This window comes from Triplophysa rosa, linkage group LG24 (genome assembly GCF_024868665.1).
Source record: "Triplophysa rosa linkage group LG24, Trosa_1v2, whole genome shotgun sequence".
Lineage (NCBI taxonomy): Eukaryota > Metazoa > Chordata > Actinopteri > Cypriniformes > Nemacheilidae > Triplophysa > Triplophysa rosa.
This window is the reverse complement of record NC_079913.1, coordinates 5,306,629-5,327,679: the sequence shown is the minus strand read 5'-3', so window position 1 is coordinate 5,327,679 and position 21,051 is coordinate 5,306,629. Positions and strand designations below refer to the sequence as shown.

At 41.3% G+C, this 21,051-nt stretch overlaps 1 protein-coding gene across 1 annotated transcript; it reads right to left on the bottom strand.

Annotated features, from left to right (window-relative positions):
• Positions 1–3,831: 3,831 nt before the first annotated feature.
• On the bottom strand, positions 3,832–20,809 carry ppfibp1a (PPFIA binding protein 1a). The gene is made up of 25 exons (XM_057324111.1): positions 20,630–20,809; positions 17,501–17,589; positions 16,615–16,820; positions 15,100–15,189; positions 14,826–14,939; positions 14,237–14,347; positions 13,385–13,477; positions 12,939–13,056; positions 12,533–12,594; positions 12,364–12,448; positions 12,013–12,101; positions 11,651–11,766; positions 11,435–11,486; positions 10,501–10,660; positions 10,213–10,342; positions 9,857–9,988; positions 9,619–9,769; positions 9,421–9,532; positions 9,162–9,250; positions 8,961–9,080; positions 6,514–6,639; positions 5,586–5,774; positions 5,298–5,456; positions 5,153–5,218; positions 3,832–5,073 (listed from the first exon to the last, which is right to left on the bottom strand). Exons 2-25 carry the CDS (start codon positions 17,562–17,564, stop codon positions 4,996–4,998), a joined length of 2,712 nt encoding a protein of 903 aa, XP_057180094.1. The 5' UTR covers positions 17,565–17,589; positions 20,630–20,809; the 3' UTR covers positions 3,832–4,995.
• Between the last annotated feature and the right edge of the window lie 242 nt (positions 20,810–21,051).

Sequence of the window (21,051 nt, the reverse complement as noted above, 5' to 3'; positions counted from 1 at the left end):
TAACAAAAAGATGCACCAAAAACCACTGCGCAAAGAACCGCAGACTCTGTGGGAAGGTGGCTGAACATTTGCACATTGTACTTGAAAGTCCAGGTTGGAGTTTGACTTTTTGTGTTTATCATCTTGTAAAACAAAGAACCTGCACCAAAAACCACTGCGCAAAGAACTGCAGACTCTGTGGAACGGTGGTTGAACATTCACGCATTGTACGTGAAAGTCCTGGATTGAATCTGACCTTATTTGGTGTTTATCATCTTGTAAACAAAGAACCTAACCCAAAAACAACTGCACGACACGACTCTGTGGAAGGACGGTTGAAAGTTTGCGAGTTGTACATGAGTCCTGGAAAAAATCTTCCTTTTTAGGATTTAATCGCCTTGAAAAACAAAGAACCTATCCCAAAAACCACTGCTCCACAAGCAGCAAACTCTGTGGGAAGGTGGTTGAACAATGTGTGTGAAATTCCAGGTTCGTGAAAATTCAGGTTCGAATCTGCCTTTATTTGGTGTTTATCGCCCTGTAAAACAAAGAACCTGCACCAAAAACCACAGTGCTAAGAACAGCAGACTCTGTGGAACGGAGGTTGAACATTCACGCATTGTACGAGAAAGTCCTGGATCGAATCTGACATTATTTGGTGTTTATCATCTTGTAAACAAAGAACCTAACCCCAAAACAACTGCATACATCGCCAACTCTGTGGAACAGTGATTAAACATTTGCACATTGCGCTTAAAAGTCCCGGTTCGAAGCCAACTCTTTTGGTATTTATCATCTTGTGAAACAAAGAACTTGCAACAAATACTAGCTTTAAGAACAAGGCAGACTCTGTGGAGCAGTGGTTGAACGTTCACGCATTGTGCGTGAAAGTCCAGGTTTGAATCTTACTTTATATGGTGTTTTTCATCTTAAGCACTAAATACCCCAGTCCCAGTGGCCCAGGGGTATGTGCAGTGACACTAGCTCAGAAATTCCCAGGTTCAAATCTTATTGGGCATGATTTGAATGTTGAGCTAAATCTCTAACCCAGCTATGATGAAAACAAAAGATAAAATTACCAAGAGAAATATCACTAACGTGCAGGACATGGTGGCTCAGGGGTATGAGCATTGATGTTGGTTCAGGAGGTACTCTGTTCGAAGCCAGCATATCGTAATTTGAAGTTTGTGTAATGTTTATTATGCAGCTATGATGAAAACAAAAGATAAAATTACCAAGAGTAGTGCTTCTAACGTGCAGGACCTGGTGGCTCAGGGGTATGAACACTGATGTTGGTTCAGGAGGTACTGTGTTCAAAGCCAGGAAATATGGTAGCTTTGCAATGTTTATTATGCAGCTATGATGAAACAAAAGATAAAATTACCAAGAGTAGTGTTTGTAACGTGCAGGACCTGGTGGCTCAGGGGTATGAACACTGATGTTGGTGCAGGAGGTACTGTGTTCAAAGCCAGGAAATATGGTAGCTTTGCAATGTTTCTTATGCAGCTATGATGAAAACAAAAGATAAAATTACCAGGAGAACCGTCACAAATGTGCAGGACACTGTGGCTCAGCGGTATGAGCACTAACACTAGACCAGAAGGTCGTGTGTTCAAAGCCTGGTGGCTGACCTGCACATGAAGACTGGAGGGTGTGGCACGAGGAGGAGCCTGATGTGGAGGACCAGAGATGAGTATGAGGCCAAGGAGTTGGAGCAGGTGAGGAAGGAGGAGTCAGAGGGAGAGTCAGGCGGAGACAGAGGAGGAGATAGGGGCAGGGAGAGACAGGGGGAGGAAGGAGGAGCAGACAGGGGGAGGGGGAGGAGGAGAGGCAAGAGACAGGAGCAGGTTACAGGGAGAGGAGGAGACAGGAGCAGCAGAGAGGGGGAGACAGGAGCAGTAGAAAGGGAGAGGGCAGAGGCAGGAGGAGGAGGATGAGACAGGAGGAGGAAACAGAGAGAGGAAGGAGGAGAGGGCAGAGGCAGGAGGAGGAGGATGAGACAGGAGGAGGAAACAGAGAGAGGAAGGAGGAGAGGGGAGAGGCAGGAGGAGTAAACAGAGAGTGGGGAGCAGACAGGAGCAGGTTACAGGTAGAGGAGGAGAAAGGGAGAGGGGAGGGGAGACAGGAGGAGGAAACAGAGAGAGGGAGATGGGAGGCAGGAGGAGGATGAGACAGGAGGACGAAACAGAGAGAGGGAGATGGGAGGCAGGAGGAGGAGGAGGAGACAGGAGCAGGGGAGAGGCAGGAGGAGGATGAGACAGGAGGAGGAAACAGAGAGAGGGAGATGGGAGAGAGGAGAGGCAGGAGGAGGAGACATGGGAGAGACAGGGGGAGGGAGAGGAGGAAGCAGGGGTTATGTTGTCTCACACACCAAACCCAGAGGAAATTTTACAGAAAAATAACTTCCTTTTATTTTTTGGTTTCCTTTATTTTTATGGTAGTTATTTTTCTGTAAAATTTCCTCTGGGTTTGGTGTGTGAGACAACATAACCCCTGCTTCCTCCTCTCCCTCCCCCTGTCTCTCCCATGTCTCCTCCTCCCATCTCCCTCTCTCTGTTTCCTCCTCCTTCCTCTCCCTGTTTCCTCCTACTGCCTCTCCCCTCTCTCTGTTTCCACCTAGTGCCTCTCCCCTCTGCCTCTCCCTGTCTCCTCCTCCTGCCTCTCTCTGTTTCCTCCTCCCCTCTCTCTGTTTCCTCCTCCTGCCTCTCCCCTCCTCCTGCCTCTCCGCTCTCCTCCTCCTGCCTCTCCCTCCCATATCCTCCAACACACCTACCATCTCCCACCTCACCCTTTCTCCCCCTGCATCCTCTTAACCCACCTCCTCCTGCCTCCATCCTCCTGTCTCTTACTTTCCCCAATTCCCCCTGTCTGCTTGCACCCTCCTGTCTCCATCCCCCTGTCACTGTCTCACCTCACTGCTCCACTTCCTCCTGCTGGTTCCACCTTCTTGGCTGCACCTCCAGTGCCCAGTTTCCTCTCCTCCTGCTGCTAGTGCTCCATCTGCTTGGCACCATGCTCCTCCTCTTAGTGATAATCCACTAGTGTTTCTCCTCCTTGGTTCGAGGCTCCGCCTCCGTATGATACTCCTCAGCTAGGAGTGGAACCCAGCCTTTTCCAACCATTCACATGCAGGTCAACACCTGGGCTTGAACCCCAGATCTCACGATCTAGGGCTAGTGTTACTAACCACTGAGCCACTGGACACTGCACACTTGAGACACTTCTCCTGGTAATTTTATCTTTTTATTCATACTGGGGTCACATAAGAAATGCAAGGCCTCTAAGCTGGCTTTGAATCCTGAACCACCGAGTGCCAACTCTCCTCAGCCAGGTGTGGAAGCCAACCTTTTCCTACCATTCACATGCAGGTCAACACCTGGGCTTGAACCCCAGACCTCACGATCTAGGGCTAGTGTTATTAACCACTGAGCCACTGGACACTGCACACTTATGACACTTCTCCTGGTAATTTTATCTTTTTATTCATACTGGGTCATAAGAAATGCAAGGCCTCTAAGCTGGCCTTGAACCTTGAACCACCAAGTGCCAAATCCAGTATTCATTACCCCTGCGCCACCAGGCACTTCATGTAAGAGACATACAGAATTTTGTCTTTTTCATACATACCTGGTTCTCATAAGGAATGACCAACAAGTTGGTCTTGAACCCTTGGCAACATGATTCCAAAGTCCATGATCATACTACTGAGCCACTGGACCCAAGATGGTGGAAAAGGCTCTCTATATTTTGAGCATTTAAAAATATTGTATCTTGATTTTACTTACTGGATTTATTTTTATAGCTATACCTCATACAAATGAATTAACACCAAAACCAAGACATTTTCCACATTTTATTGAAATTAAGTGCAAGATTGCCAACGTTCAATCGGGGATGCACACAGGATTTTAGAAATACAGGGATCCAAAAACTGACAAAAAAGACTTTGAGCTAGATAGGTGCATTTTAGAATAATTGGAGCACAAATTAAATACCCATATCTGTCTTTTTATGTTTATCAGTGATATGTAAACATATGTTCAATTGATATTTTTATAGAAATATTACCAGATTTTTTTTTTATTAAAATGGGTGAAATTAAAATAATATAGAAAGAAAATTAAAGAACAGGAATAATATTGTTGTTTAAATAGGCTATAAATATGCTAACCTATAAACCATATCTATAAACGCAGTCAAAGTCATGAGGTTTAGCATGAACTAGTGAAGGTCTTATTATCTAGGTCTAGTTGAGGTATACCAGATCTAAGATGAGTTATCTAGGTGTTTTGTACAATATTGGCAGCACTAAATACAGTTTGTCCTATTAGGCAATTTTACCACGACTTTTAATATACACCATGAAAAAACTACCAACGTCCGGACCTCTGGGACATAAATGGTGGGCACGACCAGGCATTCACAATGTGTTTAGTCGAACAGTTGGGGGCGTCCGCCTGTCATGGTTACTGCTGTCTAACTGCGTAATGTCCAATCACAGCACACGTTCCTCCAGCAGATTTGGTCTAGCGCCAATCTTTGAGCAACGTTCAAACATGCTCCACACTTCATAGAAATACATTATTAGAAATTTTTAATTTTATATTATAGAAAACCGAACAGAATTGGAAAGTGACTTAATCTCCCATTGCAAAACCCCCCAGCAAATTTCTGGTAGTCACTTCATACAGTCTTTTATTCAGAATGCTACGATTTTGTGAAATAAGGTTGCTACTTAGCACAAAGTTAAGTGTTTTATTATATAATATCATACTCCCCTCCCACAAAGTACAAAAGGCATTTACAATCAAAACACCGGTTTACATTCAGCCAACCATTACCTTCACATAAACACTGTTTTTATTAAGGTAGCCTATTGGTCTTTGGCTTATGTAACCTGTTAAAATACAACACAACAGCATTCACTGTAAAATCATAGTGTTGGGCTTCTTGAACACTTACTGTAAAGGCAATTAATACACTTTACAGCTTCCAGATTATATAGTAGTTAACATTTCAGTTGTCATCTGTGGCATTTGTCTCTGGCGAACGGGAGGAATCATCCCTCAAAAATTCATCCTCTTTCAGCATGCTCTGGAGAAAGTAAAAGGATCTAAAATTACAAATCACAGTGAACATTATATCATAAGAAGACATAAGAAGACACGCTCACTGTTAGGCTATTGATTCCTTCAGAGAATGCACCTATCTGTCGCACAGTCCCCTCAGAGTCCTCCATCTGCACACAGCAAAATATTTTAGCTGCAAGTACAATTATAAGTAGACCATTCCACAATGGTCCACAATGTTGTCTGTACCTGCTGCAGTTGATCCAAGCCGTCTTCAGATTTGTGAACGTCTTTGTGAAAGCTGCTGCTCATGGGCATCTCCACATTCATGGGACAAATGTACTCTTCTGCATCCTCCTGACGTTTTCGCCTCAATGTCCCAAAACCTCCAAATGACAAACGTCTTGGCTAAAAAGCGAAGAGGTAACAAGAAAAAAGGATCAAAGTGATTAGGTTTAATACATAATGGTGAATCGGCAATATGTAGAGTTTTAATAAGAAACAAACTTTCATGTGTTGTTCCAAGACATTCTATACCTTCACTTTGGCTGTGGCCGTGAGGAGCATGTAATCTGGATTCTCTAGATATTGCTGCTTTTGTCTCTGAGAATCTGAACCGATCAGAAGATGGAAGTGGGTCGCGAGGTGACGTCTCAACAGTGTTTTATTTGGCGGAATGTTGAGAAGCAAAGCCATCGTTTCAACATTGAAGCGAGACTCTAAAACCTACGATGAAAAGAAAATAAGAGAAATATGTAGGGATGTACCGAAATGAAAATTCTTCGACAAAGCCAAATAAAAATGAAATCCTTGGCCGAAGGCCGAACATGGCTTTTCGTATTTCTACTCTTTATTTAGCCATTTTTTAAACTATTGCATAAATGGTCAAAATGTTTATTTGCATTTCAATATAATACAATATGGCTTAAAATAAAATTGAGCATAACAAGTAGGATTAATTTAAAACCAAATAAAAAGACCTCTCCCTTCTTGAATAGCCAATATTAGGCCTATAACTGACTGCTGAAAGAATGTTCTGAGCTCTATATCCCTACAACAAAACACTTAATTAAAAAGTGTCATTCAACATTATAAGATAAAAATATGAATAAACGAAAACTGTTGGATTATTATTGGCTACACTGCAAAATGATTTAAAGAAAAAAAAACATTCACGCAAGCAATTCTGACCGACAACCATTTCAGTTCACATCTCTCCTCAAAACTGGGATGCACAGAACATAGCTACTTTGACAAGTTGTTTAGTAGGCTACAGGGAACTGTGTGCACGCAACCACTGTATGATGTCAAAGGATATTGCGAGCGGCAGGGCTCGTGTCAGACTGCCTGCTCCAGTCTGAAGTACACAAGTTACCGACCGGTAAAGAAAAAAAACGCTTTCATTAAGAAATTTACTCTTGCACAAATAAAAACATTATATGCAGTTATTAGTAAGTTATTTTACCATTAGTCCTCCGTGGACTCCACTTCCTCTCAGGTTGGGTGCGTATTCGGCCAGATCGACCGAGCGAAGCCACTCCATCACCCTGTGATTGGTCCACTGACAGATTTCAGCCGGTGTGGGGTTAATCTAAACAGAGAACATGACACACAGACAAAAATCTGTCATATACACATGAAAAAGTAACAATGTGGATAAAAAGGATCACCACATAAGTACACTCTTAAAAAAATGTGCTTCAAAAGGTTCTTTGATGCCATAGAAGAACCTTTTGGTTCCATAAAGAACCTTTAACATCTGAAGAACATCCACATGTCAGAGAAGCGAAGACTCTGCAGTAGTCTGCAGTAGTGCGTAAGTCTGCTATTTACCCTGTTACCTTGTTTTAACTGTTGAACTGGACAGTTGCCTGTTGTTAGTTAAGATTATTTGAGCTTGTTTATTTAATTACTCGTTGACTGAGTGCTAAGGTGTTAGTGTTTTTCTACCCTTGGGTACTGTGTTACTGAAGTCACATTAAGTTTCCATTAGCCGCTCGTTATGGCTAGACATTAGCTCCGTGCTTTTAAGTGCAAAACTATAGTTGATTGCTCTTTGATTCGTGGCCCATTTAAGTCATTCAGGCTTTGTTTTGCTAATCGAGAAGGCGTGTTCAGCTGTATTCTGTTCGCGCTAATCTAAACCCATACTTAAGTGGTGCCTCTTACCCTCGTGTTCAGCCCTCCTCGTGTGAAGACCGATGAGAGTAAAGACCTGCGACTCTACCTGCGCAACTCCACGGAGCAAAGACACCGGCAAGGCACATCGGTATATTTAACATACCTTTGCTTTCATTTAATTCTATACTAACATCATGTGTTTCCAGTTTATTCCTGTACTCCCCCGCAGACTGTGTTCTCACCCAAGACGCAAGGCACGACACGCTCACTCTCACGCACGTCCCATTCACACCTGCACTCACACACATCATCAACACCTCCCTGCTCACCGGCACTTTTCCATCCACATTCAAACAGGCCCAGGTCACGCCCCACTTAAGAAACCTACATTGGACCCCTCTACTACCAACAGTTACAGACCTGTCTCTCTCCTTCCATTTATTGCAAAAACACTTGAAAGGGCAGTTTTCAACCATGTGTCTTTCTACCTATCCCAGAACAAACTACTGTTTGACAAGCAGTCTGGCTTAAAAACAAACCACTCCACTGAGACTGCATTGCTATTGGTCACAGAAGCACTGCGGCTAGCCAAAGCGGAATCTAAATCTGCGGTCCTGATTCTGCTAGACCTACAGTATCTGCAGCGTTTGACACTGTCAATCACCAAATACTGCTAGCAACCCTGTCATCTCTAGGAATATCAGGCTCTCCTCTCCACTGGTTCAAATCCTACCTCTCCAGCAGATCCTTCTGGGTGTCATGGAGGGCCTCGCTGTCCACTGCTCACCACATGATCACGGGGTCCCTCAGGGATTGGTGCTTGGACCGCTGCTTTTTTCCATCCACACGATATCCTTGGGACCCATCATACGGGCACACGGCTTCTCGTATCACTGTTATGCTGACGACAACCAGATCTACATCTTGTTTCACCCAGACGATACCACTGTAGCAGCTCGCATTACAGCCTGCCTAGAAGACATCTCAGCTTGGATGAAAGAGCATCACCTCCATCTGAACCCTGCCAAGACAGGGTTGTACTGTGTACTTGTGTTTCCGGCACACCTCACGGTGCAACACAATCTCACCATCCAACTTGGCAATACCACAATCACTCCTTCCAAAACAGCCAGGAACCTCGGAGTCATATTTGATGAACAGCTGTCCTTCAATTATCAAATTGCAAAGACAACGCGGTCATGCCAATATGCCTTATTCAACATTAGAAAGGTTAGACCCTATCTCACTGAGCATGCGGCACAACTCCTTGTCCAGGCCCTGGTAATCTCAAGGTTGGACTACTGCAACGCTCTCCTTGCTGGTCTTCCTGCAAAGGCTATCAAACCACTCCAGCTGGTTCAGAACGCAGCAGCACGCCTCGTCTTCCAACAGCCCAAAATGGCTCACGTGAAGCCCCTTTTCATCTCTCTCCACTGGCTACCGGTTGAAGCCCGTATCAGCTTCAAGTCACTAATGCTTGCCTACAGGACTATCACTGGATCTGCACCGGCATACTTTCACACCCTCCTACACCCCATCAAGAGCCCTGCGTTCAGCAAACGAGTGGCGTCTTGTATTGCCTTCTCACAAGGGCTGTAAATCGCTTTCCCGCTCATTCTCCTTCACAACTCCTTCCTGGTGGAACATTCTTCCTAACTCGGTCCGGTCAACCACATCTCTCACAACATTCAAAAAACTACTTAAAACCCACCTCTTCTATGAATACTTGACAGACAAATGAATAAAAAATAAAATAAAACACTTAAAAAATTTTAAGAGTGTATGCACTACCTCGGTCGGTCTACGGCGGAGACAGTCGGGGTCGTAGCGGTTGATGCGTAGAACCTGGATGGCCCTCTTAATACTGAGGTGGTGGAGCACGCTGCCTACTTTTAGACCAAGCAGATCATCCTGACCAAAGGTATTATGGGTAAGGGTTAAACTCACTTTTACACAGCAACAATGGAAAAAGCTGACTTGAGCATCACTTACCACAGTCATATAGTGAAGCATGCGTCCATCCACCCGGCCCTCATCGAAGTGAGACTTATACTGAGGCAGACCAATGTCATCCAGCCACCCTTTGAGATGACTAAAATTATTCTGTGATTTTATTATAGACTTAAAACAAATGTTAAAGTTAAATACAATTACAATTGTATGATCACAAATAGAATGCCACGTCATTACTTATATAAAATAATGGCATGTATCCTAGCTGTGAAAATACAATTGTAACCGTGTCACTTACGAGTAACCCAGTTGTAATCCAGTTTTCCCAATGCATCTTCATCCTCTGACTCCAGTGCCTGAAGGGCCAGCAGCAGTTTCTTTCTGTGTAAAGGGTGCCTGATGCCCAATTCCTGAGGTACAGTAAGTAACGTCTTACACATAAGACATACATATTTAACAATCAACACAAAATATGTGTTTGGCTTCTTCAGTTTACCTTTTCAAAGTCATGCTGAGATGCTTTCAACAAAGTTTCTCCCGAGCGGATCCATTGCTGTGCTTGGTTTATGTACAACCCGAGCCCCTGTTCCTGTAACCACTCGCACACTTGCTCTTTATTCCAGCGTGAAAATTGGCTGTCCGGCTCACTGAGAGAGACAATGAGAATATTAAATGTTAAACTGCATAAAAACAAATGACTCCAATAATAAGTCTCAAACTGTAATTATATGTACTTATTATTGCGTCGCTGCAGGTCATGTGACCAGCCCAGTCTGGGACCTGCTGTAGCTCGGACTCCACCTCTCTTAAACTCTGCATTTGGAGATTCATCTAGATCGTCCGAACTTGACTGACTTCGTTTCCTCCTGATAAAGGAATTATACACATACATTAGGAAAAAAACATTTGACTTTCTCCATTTAACAGCAACAACAATACATTTTATAAAATCTTTTCCAGTAAGTTGCCCTTTATATTTATTAAGATTTTATTTAGAGTTAGGAAAACTTAAAAACATATGCGGTTTTGACTTTGGCACTACTTATTATTGTATACAATAAAATTAAGATTGTTGCAAACAGAAAAAGACCTTCCAAAAAACTTCATGATCCCTTTTGATTTCTTCTTCCCTTCAGGCGAGTGCGTATCCAATGCTTGTGTCTTCTGAGGTGACACTCCAGCCAAGTCCAAGTGCTCTGCTCCTTTCCGCTGTCCTTCATCTACCAACAAAATGCTTCAATATTAGGTTTCATCTACAGCAATGCTTTGGGTGGTATTTTTAACATGCAACATGCTTAACATAGGGTGACTGCAAACAGCATATATGATGTGTATATGATAAACCTATACACATAAGATATTATGTGGCTTAACTCACCCAAGTTTGGTGCGCTGCTTGTCATCTTGTGGCCTCTCATCTTGAAGAAACCACGTCCGAAAGAGGAACGAGTTCTTTTGGAGCCAAAACTGTCATTGCCCCCCGAGCTGGACTGAGTGGGGGAGACGCATGGCGAGGCTCCATTTTTACCGGCTCCATCCTAACATATGAAAATATAAATGTTACTAAAGATGTGCTACTACAATAAATTCTGTAAATAACCACCTCCAGTGATTTTCCAGTTCAAACAAATCAGATGCAAAGAAATTTGAACAAAACCAGTTTATTAGGTAAAAAACAATTTTGTTAGCTTGTTTTTGACCTACGGTTAATAGCTCTTGATGATGTCACTCAGTATGGCCTAATGCTGCTAGGGTCTGTGCTGTAGAGGGAGTCGGTGGTCTACCACCAGGATTAGGGATGTAACGATTCACTCAGCTCACGATGCGATGCGAGTCACGATTCTGATCTCACGATGCGATTTATTCACGATTTATTTTTACAAAATGAGTTGAAACAAATTAGAAATGAACAACGTCCCTTGCATTATTTCTTAAATGCTTCACGTTTCTTTGTATACTAAAATAATGTTTTATTTCAAATAACAAAACTAAACTGCAATTTTATAACAAATTAATAATAGAAAAAGTCTCTTTAATATAAACAAACTAATATTGTCTGAGCTTTTCTTGGATTTTTTTGCATTTAAGAAATATCAGCATGTCCACGTTTAGGTTTGCAGTGAAAATAGCGGCCCCTGCTGTTCAAAAAATGTATTGCGATTCAGTTCACACCTCAACCGATTTGAATCGTCACTCATTATAACCGATTTTCAACCGGCTCACGGTGAATCGTTACATCCCTAACCAGGATAGACTTGAGGAATGCATGATGCCAAATATATATAAAATATTTAAACAAAATATTTAAGCACCTCATTGCTGCTCGCCGCACAAGGCTTCTCTGTCTGCTGAATTTGAGAGACACTGAAAAGCAAATTTAAAAGAAACGAACAAATTAATTCCCAAGGAAGGTTGCATGTTTTGTCAAGTTACATCCATTGGTAGAAAGAGACTGAACTACAGTAAACATGCTTTAGAAAAAACTGTGTACATGAGTCTGTTATTCAAGGCAAGTACAGTAAACAAACCTTTCTGTAGCTCTTCGTGCGTGGGGTCCTAGCGTGCTCTCCGTTGCAGGTTTGGGTGCGGTCACCGTGGAGACGTCAGCTTCAGGAAGGAGTTCTGTGCATGGAATGAGCTGAGGCTAAAGAGAGTCCGACAGGAGACAAGGAATGAGCAGAAACATTTAACATGTCAGACTTTTGATGACTATGAGTAAGTTTGAAATGACATCACAGGATACTTCCTCCAAACAACACCCACAATTCTCATAAAGGCCAAACTGTTATTTTCAATCACAATGAAAAGCACTGCGAGGAGGGGGCGTAAAGGAAGTCTGTGGAACATCCTGTGTACATAACCCTATGCGAGGGAGACGGAGTCCACATACTTCATCTGTATCCTCTGCAACCTCAGTCTCGGCTTCTTTAGTTATCCCTTCATGCAGCTCCCCTTGTGTGTCCTCTTCTCTGGTTTTGTCTGAGAAAACATGAGACGACGAGTAAAGCTTTGTGGGAAATATCGTTTCACGTCTATGCACCACAAACAAATTCAGTAAAGCTAAATTTGAAGTTTGTTGCATATGTCCTCAAAAATAAATGAATCTGTGGATGGTCAACACGGGCAGTGTACGTTTGGCTACACACTGTTAAAGTTGAACAAACCCTAACCAAATTGTCTGAGCAATATCAAAGCATACACAATAAAAACAAAGCATAAAAGCAAGCAATTGACAGCTCACCCTTTGATACCTGCACTGACGTCCCCATATCCTGAACTCTCTTGTAACGCATCAGGTGCGTCTGCAGCTCTTTTATTTTAAGATCCTGAAAGCATAAAGTCAAGAAGTGTGAATTAAAACAATTATGGGTGGTTCTTGTGTCATAATAAGACTTCATATCATTTCATACCTTCTCTTCCTTAGATGCGTTTAAAGACTCGACAGCATTCCTCATTCGCTGGATTTCTGTGTCTGTACACAGAAAACAACTCTGGGTTGTTAGGTGTTATTTCTGGCTTCATCACGTTGAATATTTTCAAACAACAGTGAAGACTTTGCCAACATTTGTTATGTCGAAAGGTAGAAATTAATAGCAGTCCACGAAAAAATGCTGAGATACACTGCAGGAATATTTAAAAAAACACATCTGTGTGAGTGGTGGGGTGGTCTACAGCAAAAATCTGGTCATCATCAAAAAGCTTGCCTACACATGCATAGCCTTACTCCATACATTCCTACACAATGTTTTCCTAGAACTTGTTGGCAGAAATTCTCTCCCCAAAATGTTTTAGAGTACAGTCTCTGCTATTTATTACCTTTCTCTGCACGTTGTGACTGTTGTGTGGTGGTGGTCTCAAGGTGGGTTTCTCCCTGCAGTTTGCTAAGAGCCTGATCCCTCTCCTCCAGCTGCTTCTGTAATGCCTTTAGCTCCTCCTGACAAATCCAAAACATTTGCACCAAATATTTTTTTATCACTTTTGCATCTGCTAAAGGCTTACGTGTGACTACAAATAAGCCATTGCGTCCCTGCATGCATTTGAAAAAAAAAAATACAAAGCATATGCTGTTCTAGGCCTAAATTATTACCATTTTACATAAAACCCTTCCAGTTTTGTGCAAGAGGTTCATATGCTTGACGTAGTCCAATAGACAGAAATAAAGGATAAACTGGGATTTCTCTTTTGTAAATGTGAGCTTGCCGTTACACTTCAGCGCTGATAATCTTGAGTTGTGTAATGATCACATGTCATGAGGTTCTTACTTTGGTACAGTGAAGATTTCTCTCATACTCTTGTCTCTCACATTCCATGTTAGTCAACGCAAGGCGCATGTCGGTGACCTCCTGATAAAGACCCTGCGGAGACAAATAACGCGTTTCCTGTGAGTTAAAGGATTAAGATGCTGAGAATAGTATCAAAATGCTAATAATGGACGAACAACACATTTTGTGTACAGTTTAATACAAATGTAAATTGAATGGTTAAAAATTTGCTAGTTTGTTGGAATGGCTAAATTATATTCGATAAAATTTTCTAATTTAATGTGTACAAATTATGCAACTATTAAGATACAATATGGGGTATGTAAAAACAAACATTGCATGCTCAGCAATAAACCTTAAAGATACCCAACCCAAATGAGTGAAAAATCTGTATAGTACACTTAAAAATTAAACCCATATTAAAGTCTAGCGTGGAGGAAACCCAGCCCATTCTTTAAGTCCGCAGAGGATTTCTGGTTATTGAAACCGTAACTCCCCACCGGCTAACGCAAGTAAGAGAAAGCTGAATGAGTCCACTGTAGTCTGGACTTTTAACGGGCGCAAACATTTTTATAACAGGAAATAGTTCTGGTACTCTCACCTTCAGCTGGATACAGTTGACTTAAGCAGCAATGAAAATCATGAGGGAACCACAGGATGGTCAAACCATAATAAGCACGTCTAATTTCAATAAATATTCGGCCTGTCAGTTCAGTTTAATCTGTTCTGCATTTGGAGCACTTTTCAGGTTCCGTTTAATTTTTGGACACCCATTTTTCAGAGCTATGGCACTGCGCCCCATGCACCCCAGGAACGTTTGTAGTGGCGATGGTGTGATAAAATGATAGTTACCGTGCTTTCTCTACGATCCCCTTCTGCGGCGGCCAGTTTTAGTTTCAGACTAGATATCTCGGTCAGCAATTCCAGTTTTTCAGTCTCTAAAGCACTCCTGCTAAGCAGCTCCTTCACAAAACACAAAAGTTTTTGTTAAGTTGTTAAATTATTCTATCTCCGAGTTGTTAAGTAGAACAGTTCAAAGAAGGAAAATAAAGAACACTGACATGAAATGTCCCTTATGGTGCTTTTTTCATCATTTTGGGAGCCTGAGATGCTCATTGACCTCAAATGTCAAACTTGGCATGCCATACTACAATGAACGGTATTAAAGAAATGGGGATGAAAGCAAAGATTTTCAGTTAAAACCAACATACATTTGGTCTTTTTTCCAATTTCTGGAGCTTAACAGTGTGAATCATGCATCCAGGACTTTCATCCAATTTCCTTATGTGGATTCCATGGATAAAAGAAAACCATACAGGCTTAAACCACATGAGGGTGAAGAAACATGAATCACTTTAATTTAACTTCATTTTTCACTTTCACTGAAATGATTCTTGCAACAGAGCATGCATCTTGGTTATTGTACAGTCCGTTATCACACCTGCTGTAGTAATTCTTCAGTGGCATTCAGCTTCATGCGGTGCTCCTCAAGGTTCGTGTCCAGGTCTCTTATTTTTTCTCCCTGAACCTCCACTTGATCAGTCAGAACACTCACCTGAGGAATTAAAATGTGAAATATGTGTGTGTTGTTAATTACAATGAAAGTAATCAGATAGCAAATAGGAAAGCAGCAGGGCATAACTTTCAGAAAGTCCAACAGGAAAAACCTGCAAAACCTATAAAGTCTGAAACTCTAAATGTTTTTAACAACACACCTGCAGCACTAGACATTCTTTGTCGCTTTCTAAGCGGGAGAGACGCTCCTGATAGACCGAATCCCCAGCTGCAGTCCCATGGCCATTAGTCTGGAAATATAAACAACAGCTTAGTGTCCTAGTGTTTAATATAAATTTAATGTAAGACGGGATCTACTGTAGGATTTGTGGGGTTTTAAATCCAATTTAAACCTGGAAATAATCTAGAATAAATTACCGGAAGTAAATTAAAATGAGAAAATAATTTTGAAATTCATTGCAATATGGAAGAGTAAATATGATTTTTTTGCACTAATCAAACTAAAATAAAATATGTAAAATACGTTCTGTACAAAAAGTCACACACATATAACAAGTGGAAAAAGTGTGTTTGACCCATTGTATTTTTGATTGGTCAAATTATAGGCAGTCAAAAGAAGAAAGCACGTGCAGCCCGCTTTGAGTCATGTGAGGTTTCTACACAAAAATTGAAGAATACAAGATCCATGTGAGAGCAGGTTTTCACATTAGATGTTTTTGATGCACAGAAGGGAAAATTTCATGAAGCATTGCTTCAATGCTTCAGATTGAATATGGAAAATAAGGACCAAGTGCCGAAATGCACTTAATCCAGATGAATCACATGCTGATTTATAGATGGAAACTGGAGGGAGACAGATACAGTATATGTCAAACACATACATGTGTAAACTATTAAAAATAGTATTTTTCTCAGAACTTTTTCCAGAAATAACAAATTTCACCATTAAATTTGGCAAACTCCAGCATCAAATCAATGTCACCTTTATACTGAAAAAAAAACAGCATTTTTTAGCACCAGACAGGTCATGTCTGGGTCAGTTTGCATACTGTAAATGTGTCGAACCGATGTAAAGTGATGAATGCCTAATGCCTAACACAGCCTAATGCTCACATTTACCCAAATGACACCTAAATAAACTATGCCACTAAAACCTACTTGGCCAGACCCCAACATATTCCTATTTGGATTCTGAAGAGAACAATAGGGCTGGTGTGAGATTCAGACAGAAGTGTTAACCTCCAAGCTTACTGGGAAAGCTGTAAATTTTTTTATTTTAAGTACCTTACCAGGGCGGTGACCAGGGCGGTCAGTGAGCTCTAGTAATAAAATCATGAAACTTTAGGAAGTGTCAGAGAAACTCTCCTACACAAAATTTCAGCATCCTAACCTACTGCAAGAATTATCAAAGCTAACAAGGCAAAGCATCTGTATGCAAAACTCTTTTTTGGAATTTTGCAACAGATCCACCTCAAAATCAAGTAAAATATGCATGAACATCATGATTTTTATGACTTCTTAAAACCCTTTAAAAGGTCTCTGAGGTACATAGAGCCCATTTTAAATTATTAACAGAACTCCCTAAACTTAAAAAAAGTTTATTTAAACATATGGAAAAAGCCACCACGAGGATACAGGGAAACACATGACTACATTATTTAACTGAATTATTTGTGCAATAACACCAGTTTGTAATTAATCTGTGGAACACTCACAAGTCGGCCTCGCAGCCACTCCATCAGACCCTCAGCTGTGGTTTCAGACACCTGACTGCGCAGGCTCTCTTTTTCCTCTGGATCCATCAGGTCCAGCGCAGCTCGCATGTCCTCCAAAAGGTGCACCACCCGAAGGCTGCCCAGGAAGGGTGAAGTGGGCGACTGACAATCAAACAGGCCGTTGGTGTAGCCCATGGCCTTAGAACCTGTGACAAGTGCAGAAACGTGGATTCAGGGTTAGATCGGCTTGGTATGGTTTGGTGAATTTTGATTTCGGTTTAATAGAAATAATGAGTGCGTACTGACATCGTTTTTCCTCTTCGCTAACTTGAACAGCCCTTTAAATGAACTTTTGCTAAAGCTTATTTTAAAACAAAACCCGATCAAAGCTCAGGTCAGAGGACTATGGCAGGACACCTGATGGTTTATTGTCAGATGAGTGAATGGAAAAGCAGAACCTTCCGAAAAAAATCCCTCTCACTCCAAGCACTGACTTTCACTGCTCACTGATGTGTCCCTGATGTTCTCAGAGATGGACAGCATTGTGGTAGCGTACTGAATAAGCATTAGATTTCATCAGTGCTGAAATAGTGGAAAAACCTTGTAATGGCCCTCATTATGCGCTAAGCTTTGGCTGGAAGCAGTTTTGCAGCTCAACCAAATCTGCAAAAACTGATAGGCTAACCAGTTTTTCCCATTTCTATGTCCCGAAAATATTCTATAAATGATCCGTTATTATTTCCAAGAATCACAAACAGAGATCCTTCAAACATTCATTTTGAACTTTTCCTTTGTCCCTACATGCATTAGTTTGATTTCTTCATACAAAGTCTAAATACCCCCTCGGTGCCGGCAGTGATATCTCGAATTTCTAGTTTTTCTGTACCTGCAATTATGCCATCCATCTGCTCCAGCGCAGCTGCCAACATTTCACTGGCATCAGACATCATGATCACCTCCCTTCAAATCCAGCAACTGTGACATACAAAGAAAAGCCATTATAAATGTGTGTGCCTGATCATACAAATTCTGCAACAACAACAAAAAAACATCATGCCCAGCACTGTAGTGAGGAGTTTTCCTTCGACCACACAGAACGGGAGGAATCAAGCATGAGATAATGACACAAACCTCCCAGGATTTTTCTGTGTGTTGGAATGATCAGAATTCCAGACCTTCAAAACCAGTCCCAGAGGCGTCGTATCCAGATAATGGCTTACAACATCTCTACAGAAGCCTCCGGCACGCTCTCAAAAAGACAGATCCCTGAACATCCTGGGATTACCATTCAAAACTGATTCTACATTACCAGGACATTCATTTTCATTATAACAATGAATCTAAAAATAAACATCATGAGAACACATTAACTTTAGATGTATAGGATGAGATAAAGCATGCTGATGGTCACGAATAGCCAAAATGTGATGCAAAATGCTCTAAATTACCCCATTTAATCTGGTTACAGAGTGGGCAGGAGGCACCGCTGGAGACCTCAACAACTAACACAGGGGTCTTTGTTTGTACGTTTACCCTCGACCCCCACAGAGACCACTGGAACATGCTTTACAGGACAAATCTTGTGGCACATTATGAACGTCTCTCCACGAAACTGCATAACACAATACTCGAAGGAGGGCAAGACCAGACCACGTCATTTTACAGTTTTACGCAGCATGAGGAGTGAGTCAGGGCTTTGTTTATGAATATTAGATTTTGTCTAGTCAATGAGTCCTTTGTGTACAATTGCCTGCTTGCTGTTCAAAATCCACCCTAAGGGGAATCTTTAAACTTTATGTAGTTTCTTACTAAACAATAAATGATTGTTTAACACATTAAATCAAACCTCTGGCCACAAGAAATTATCAAATCATTACCCAAAGTTCATTTGGACTGAGTAGGGCTAGAAAGAAAAGAGCTGAAAGTTATGATCTCTTAGATTTGAACTGACATTCAGATCCATTACCACATGTTGAAACCCTAGCCAAAATGGAGCTTGAATTCCCAGCTTGAATCCACAGCTTTCCAGGGGCTCTGATTTACTTTTGGCTTACAGAAAACATTCTCCACATCCCTAGAGGAAAAGGAGCTGTATTTAGTCAGCTGCCTGCATCACTTCCTATGGGGAAGCCCTTGGACTTCTGGCAGTTCCTTAAAAGAACTAAAATTTTGATTGTAACTTTAAAACTTCTAAAAATGATGGAGCAGAGACCAAATTTGTACAAAAGCTGACCAATGACAAGAAAAGAGAAAGTGATGGAGGCCCTTATTGAAGACAATTACCAAACTTGAGCTTTGATATGTGTCCTGTTGTTTACTCTTGACCTTTAATGCAGTCCCATTACAACACAATCAAAAGCTCAAGAACGACTATCACACACGGTTACGTCTGAAATTTGTTTCCATCTGCTCCGATGAGAACCAGCTCTGTCACTTTCAGATATTTTGATTTTCCATTCCAAGCCCGGACGGAAAAGCGTTTGAATTAGAGGAGCCCGTGGTGATTGTGTGGAGTGATTTTTGGCTACAGACACAAACTTCTAAACAATACTAAAAGCAGCAGATTTAAATCAGCCACAAAATAGTCTGATCAATCAGAGGCCCGTAAGGAACATGTTAAAAAAACAGAGTCAGTCTGGCTTAATTTACTTCAGAACTAAATGTTTTGTCCCGGCTTCTTGACAGATCAGATCGACCTCTCTCGACGGCGTACCATACACAAGTCTCTCCACGACCCTCATGACCAACTCCGTTTAGATAGACACCGAACCTCCCCCTTCATCCAAATTCCTAAAAACTCCTCCAGATGTGTGCACTCACTCACGTACTTTAAAAATTTCCCTGCACTTCCTCTAAACATAGATATCAAACAGCCCTCCCCAAGGCCAGAGCACTGTCAGCTCCTCACACAAATTAATTCCCATGTTTAGAAAGTAAATATGCTATAAATTAAAAGACCACATTTTCCCTTTAAGGGTTGTGAACCAAAGATACAGAAAGGGTCGTCGTGATTGGCCGGATGCCCAGGCAGGCTTACCAGTACAAAGGTGGATGTCACTCCGATTTATTTACGTAGCGTGATGTTGGCCAGATGTGGAGATAGGGGAGGAGGTGGGGGTGCATAGAAAGAAAAACAATCCGGGGTTCATGCCATTATTCAGCCTGAGCGTTGTCCCAAATATATAGATGCAAGCTACTGAACTACACACTGTACGATCATACAGATGTGACACACATGTTGCTTCTATTGCGGAGTAATCATTTGGATTGCACAGGACGCAGGAGATCAATTGTCTACTGTCCACGTAGGAAATCTTTCAACTACATATCAGTAAGAAAAATAAAACATGGTTTGTTTAAAAATAAAGCAGTGTGTTTATAAATAAACAAGTGCAATACGCACGTTTTTGTATGATCAAAGTTTTACTACAAATAAACATGGGTAGATTTGTGGTTACTTTGGTTTTACACAATACATAGCATAGTGAAACTATACATGGTAAAAAATAGGGTGGATAAAAGTTTAAAATAAACTCTTCTTTGAATGAAAGAACTATCACCAGGTTTGATAAAGGGCTTTAAATCTATGGCATGTTAACAGCATCCATCTAAAAAGAGGCGAGCTGTAGACTGATGAAGACCAGAGACAACTAGATACCAGATCACAGGCTGAGAATGATACAGAAGTTAACTGCAGAATGAGCTAAAATGAGATTAAAAAAGTAAAAACATAAGACAATGAGTAGAATGTTTGACCTTTAGATTATAAATGTTTAAATATGAACGTGCACATAATACTGCGATAAAAAAAATATAACTAAAAACATGATTTTTTTCTATATTATTAAAATAATGTTTGCAAGTGTATACCTAAATAACGAACCAAATTAAATGACATGAAAACCAAAAAGGATGAAAACACTAGCTCATCAGACGCGTCCAGGTGTGACAAGGGAAAGCTGTTAACGCTTTAAATAACATGATGTAAACTTTTTTGTCATCTTAAATGACTCACCTTCGAATCAAAAACAGTCCTAAAGTTTTCCGGAACGACAAACTTCCTCTTGGTTTCTTAAAAGTATGTGTCGAAAGTCAAAACACACTCCCTAGACTCTCTCATGTTGTTTAAAATGAGGTGAACTGGTCTTCAGCGTAATCAGTTATAGTGAGAATTCAGGACTTCAAGTTCAGTTTTGTGCGCTGCGGATGCGGATGTCCAACCAATCAGGACGAAAGGACGTGCTTAAAGTCTGGTAGGCGGAGCTTAGTAGCCCGGAAGTTACGATTAATTAGCCAGGCATGTTGCATGTTAGCTAATGATTCTCGTAATTAAACTGCTCAGTGTGTATTTTCAAATGAATGGTTATTTTTTTACGGTATCCGGTGTTAGTATTCGTTTTGTCACCTCGTCTTGCGATGTTCTTCAGTGGTGGTCGG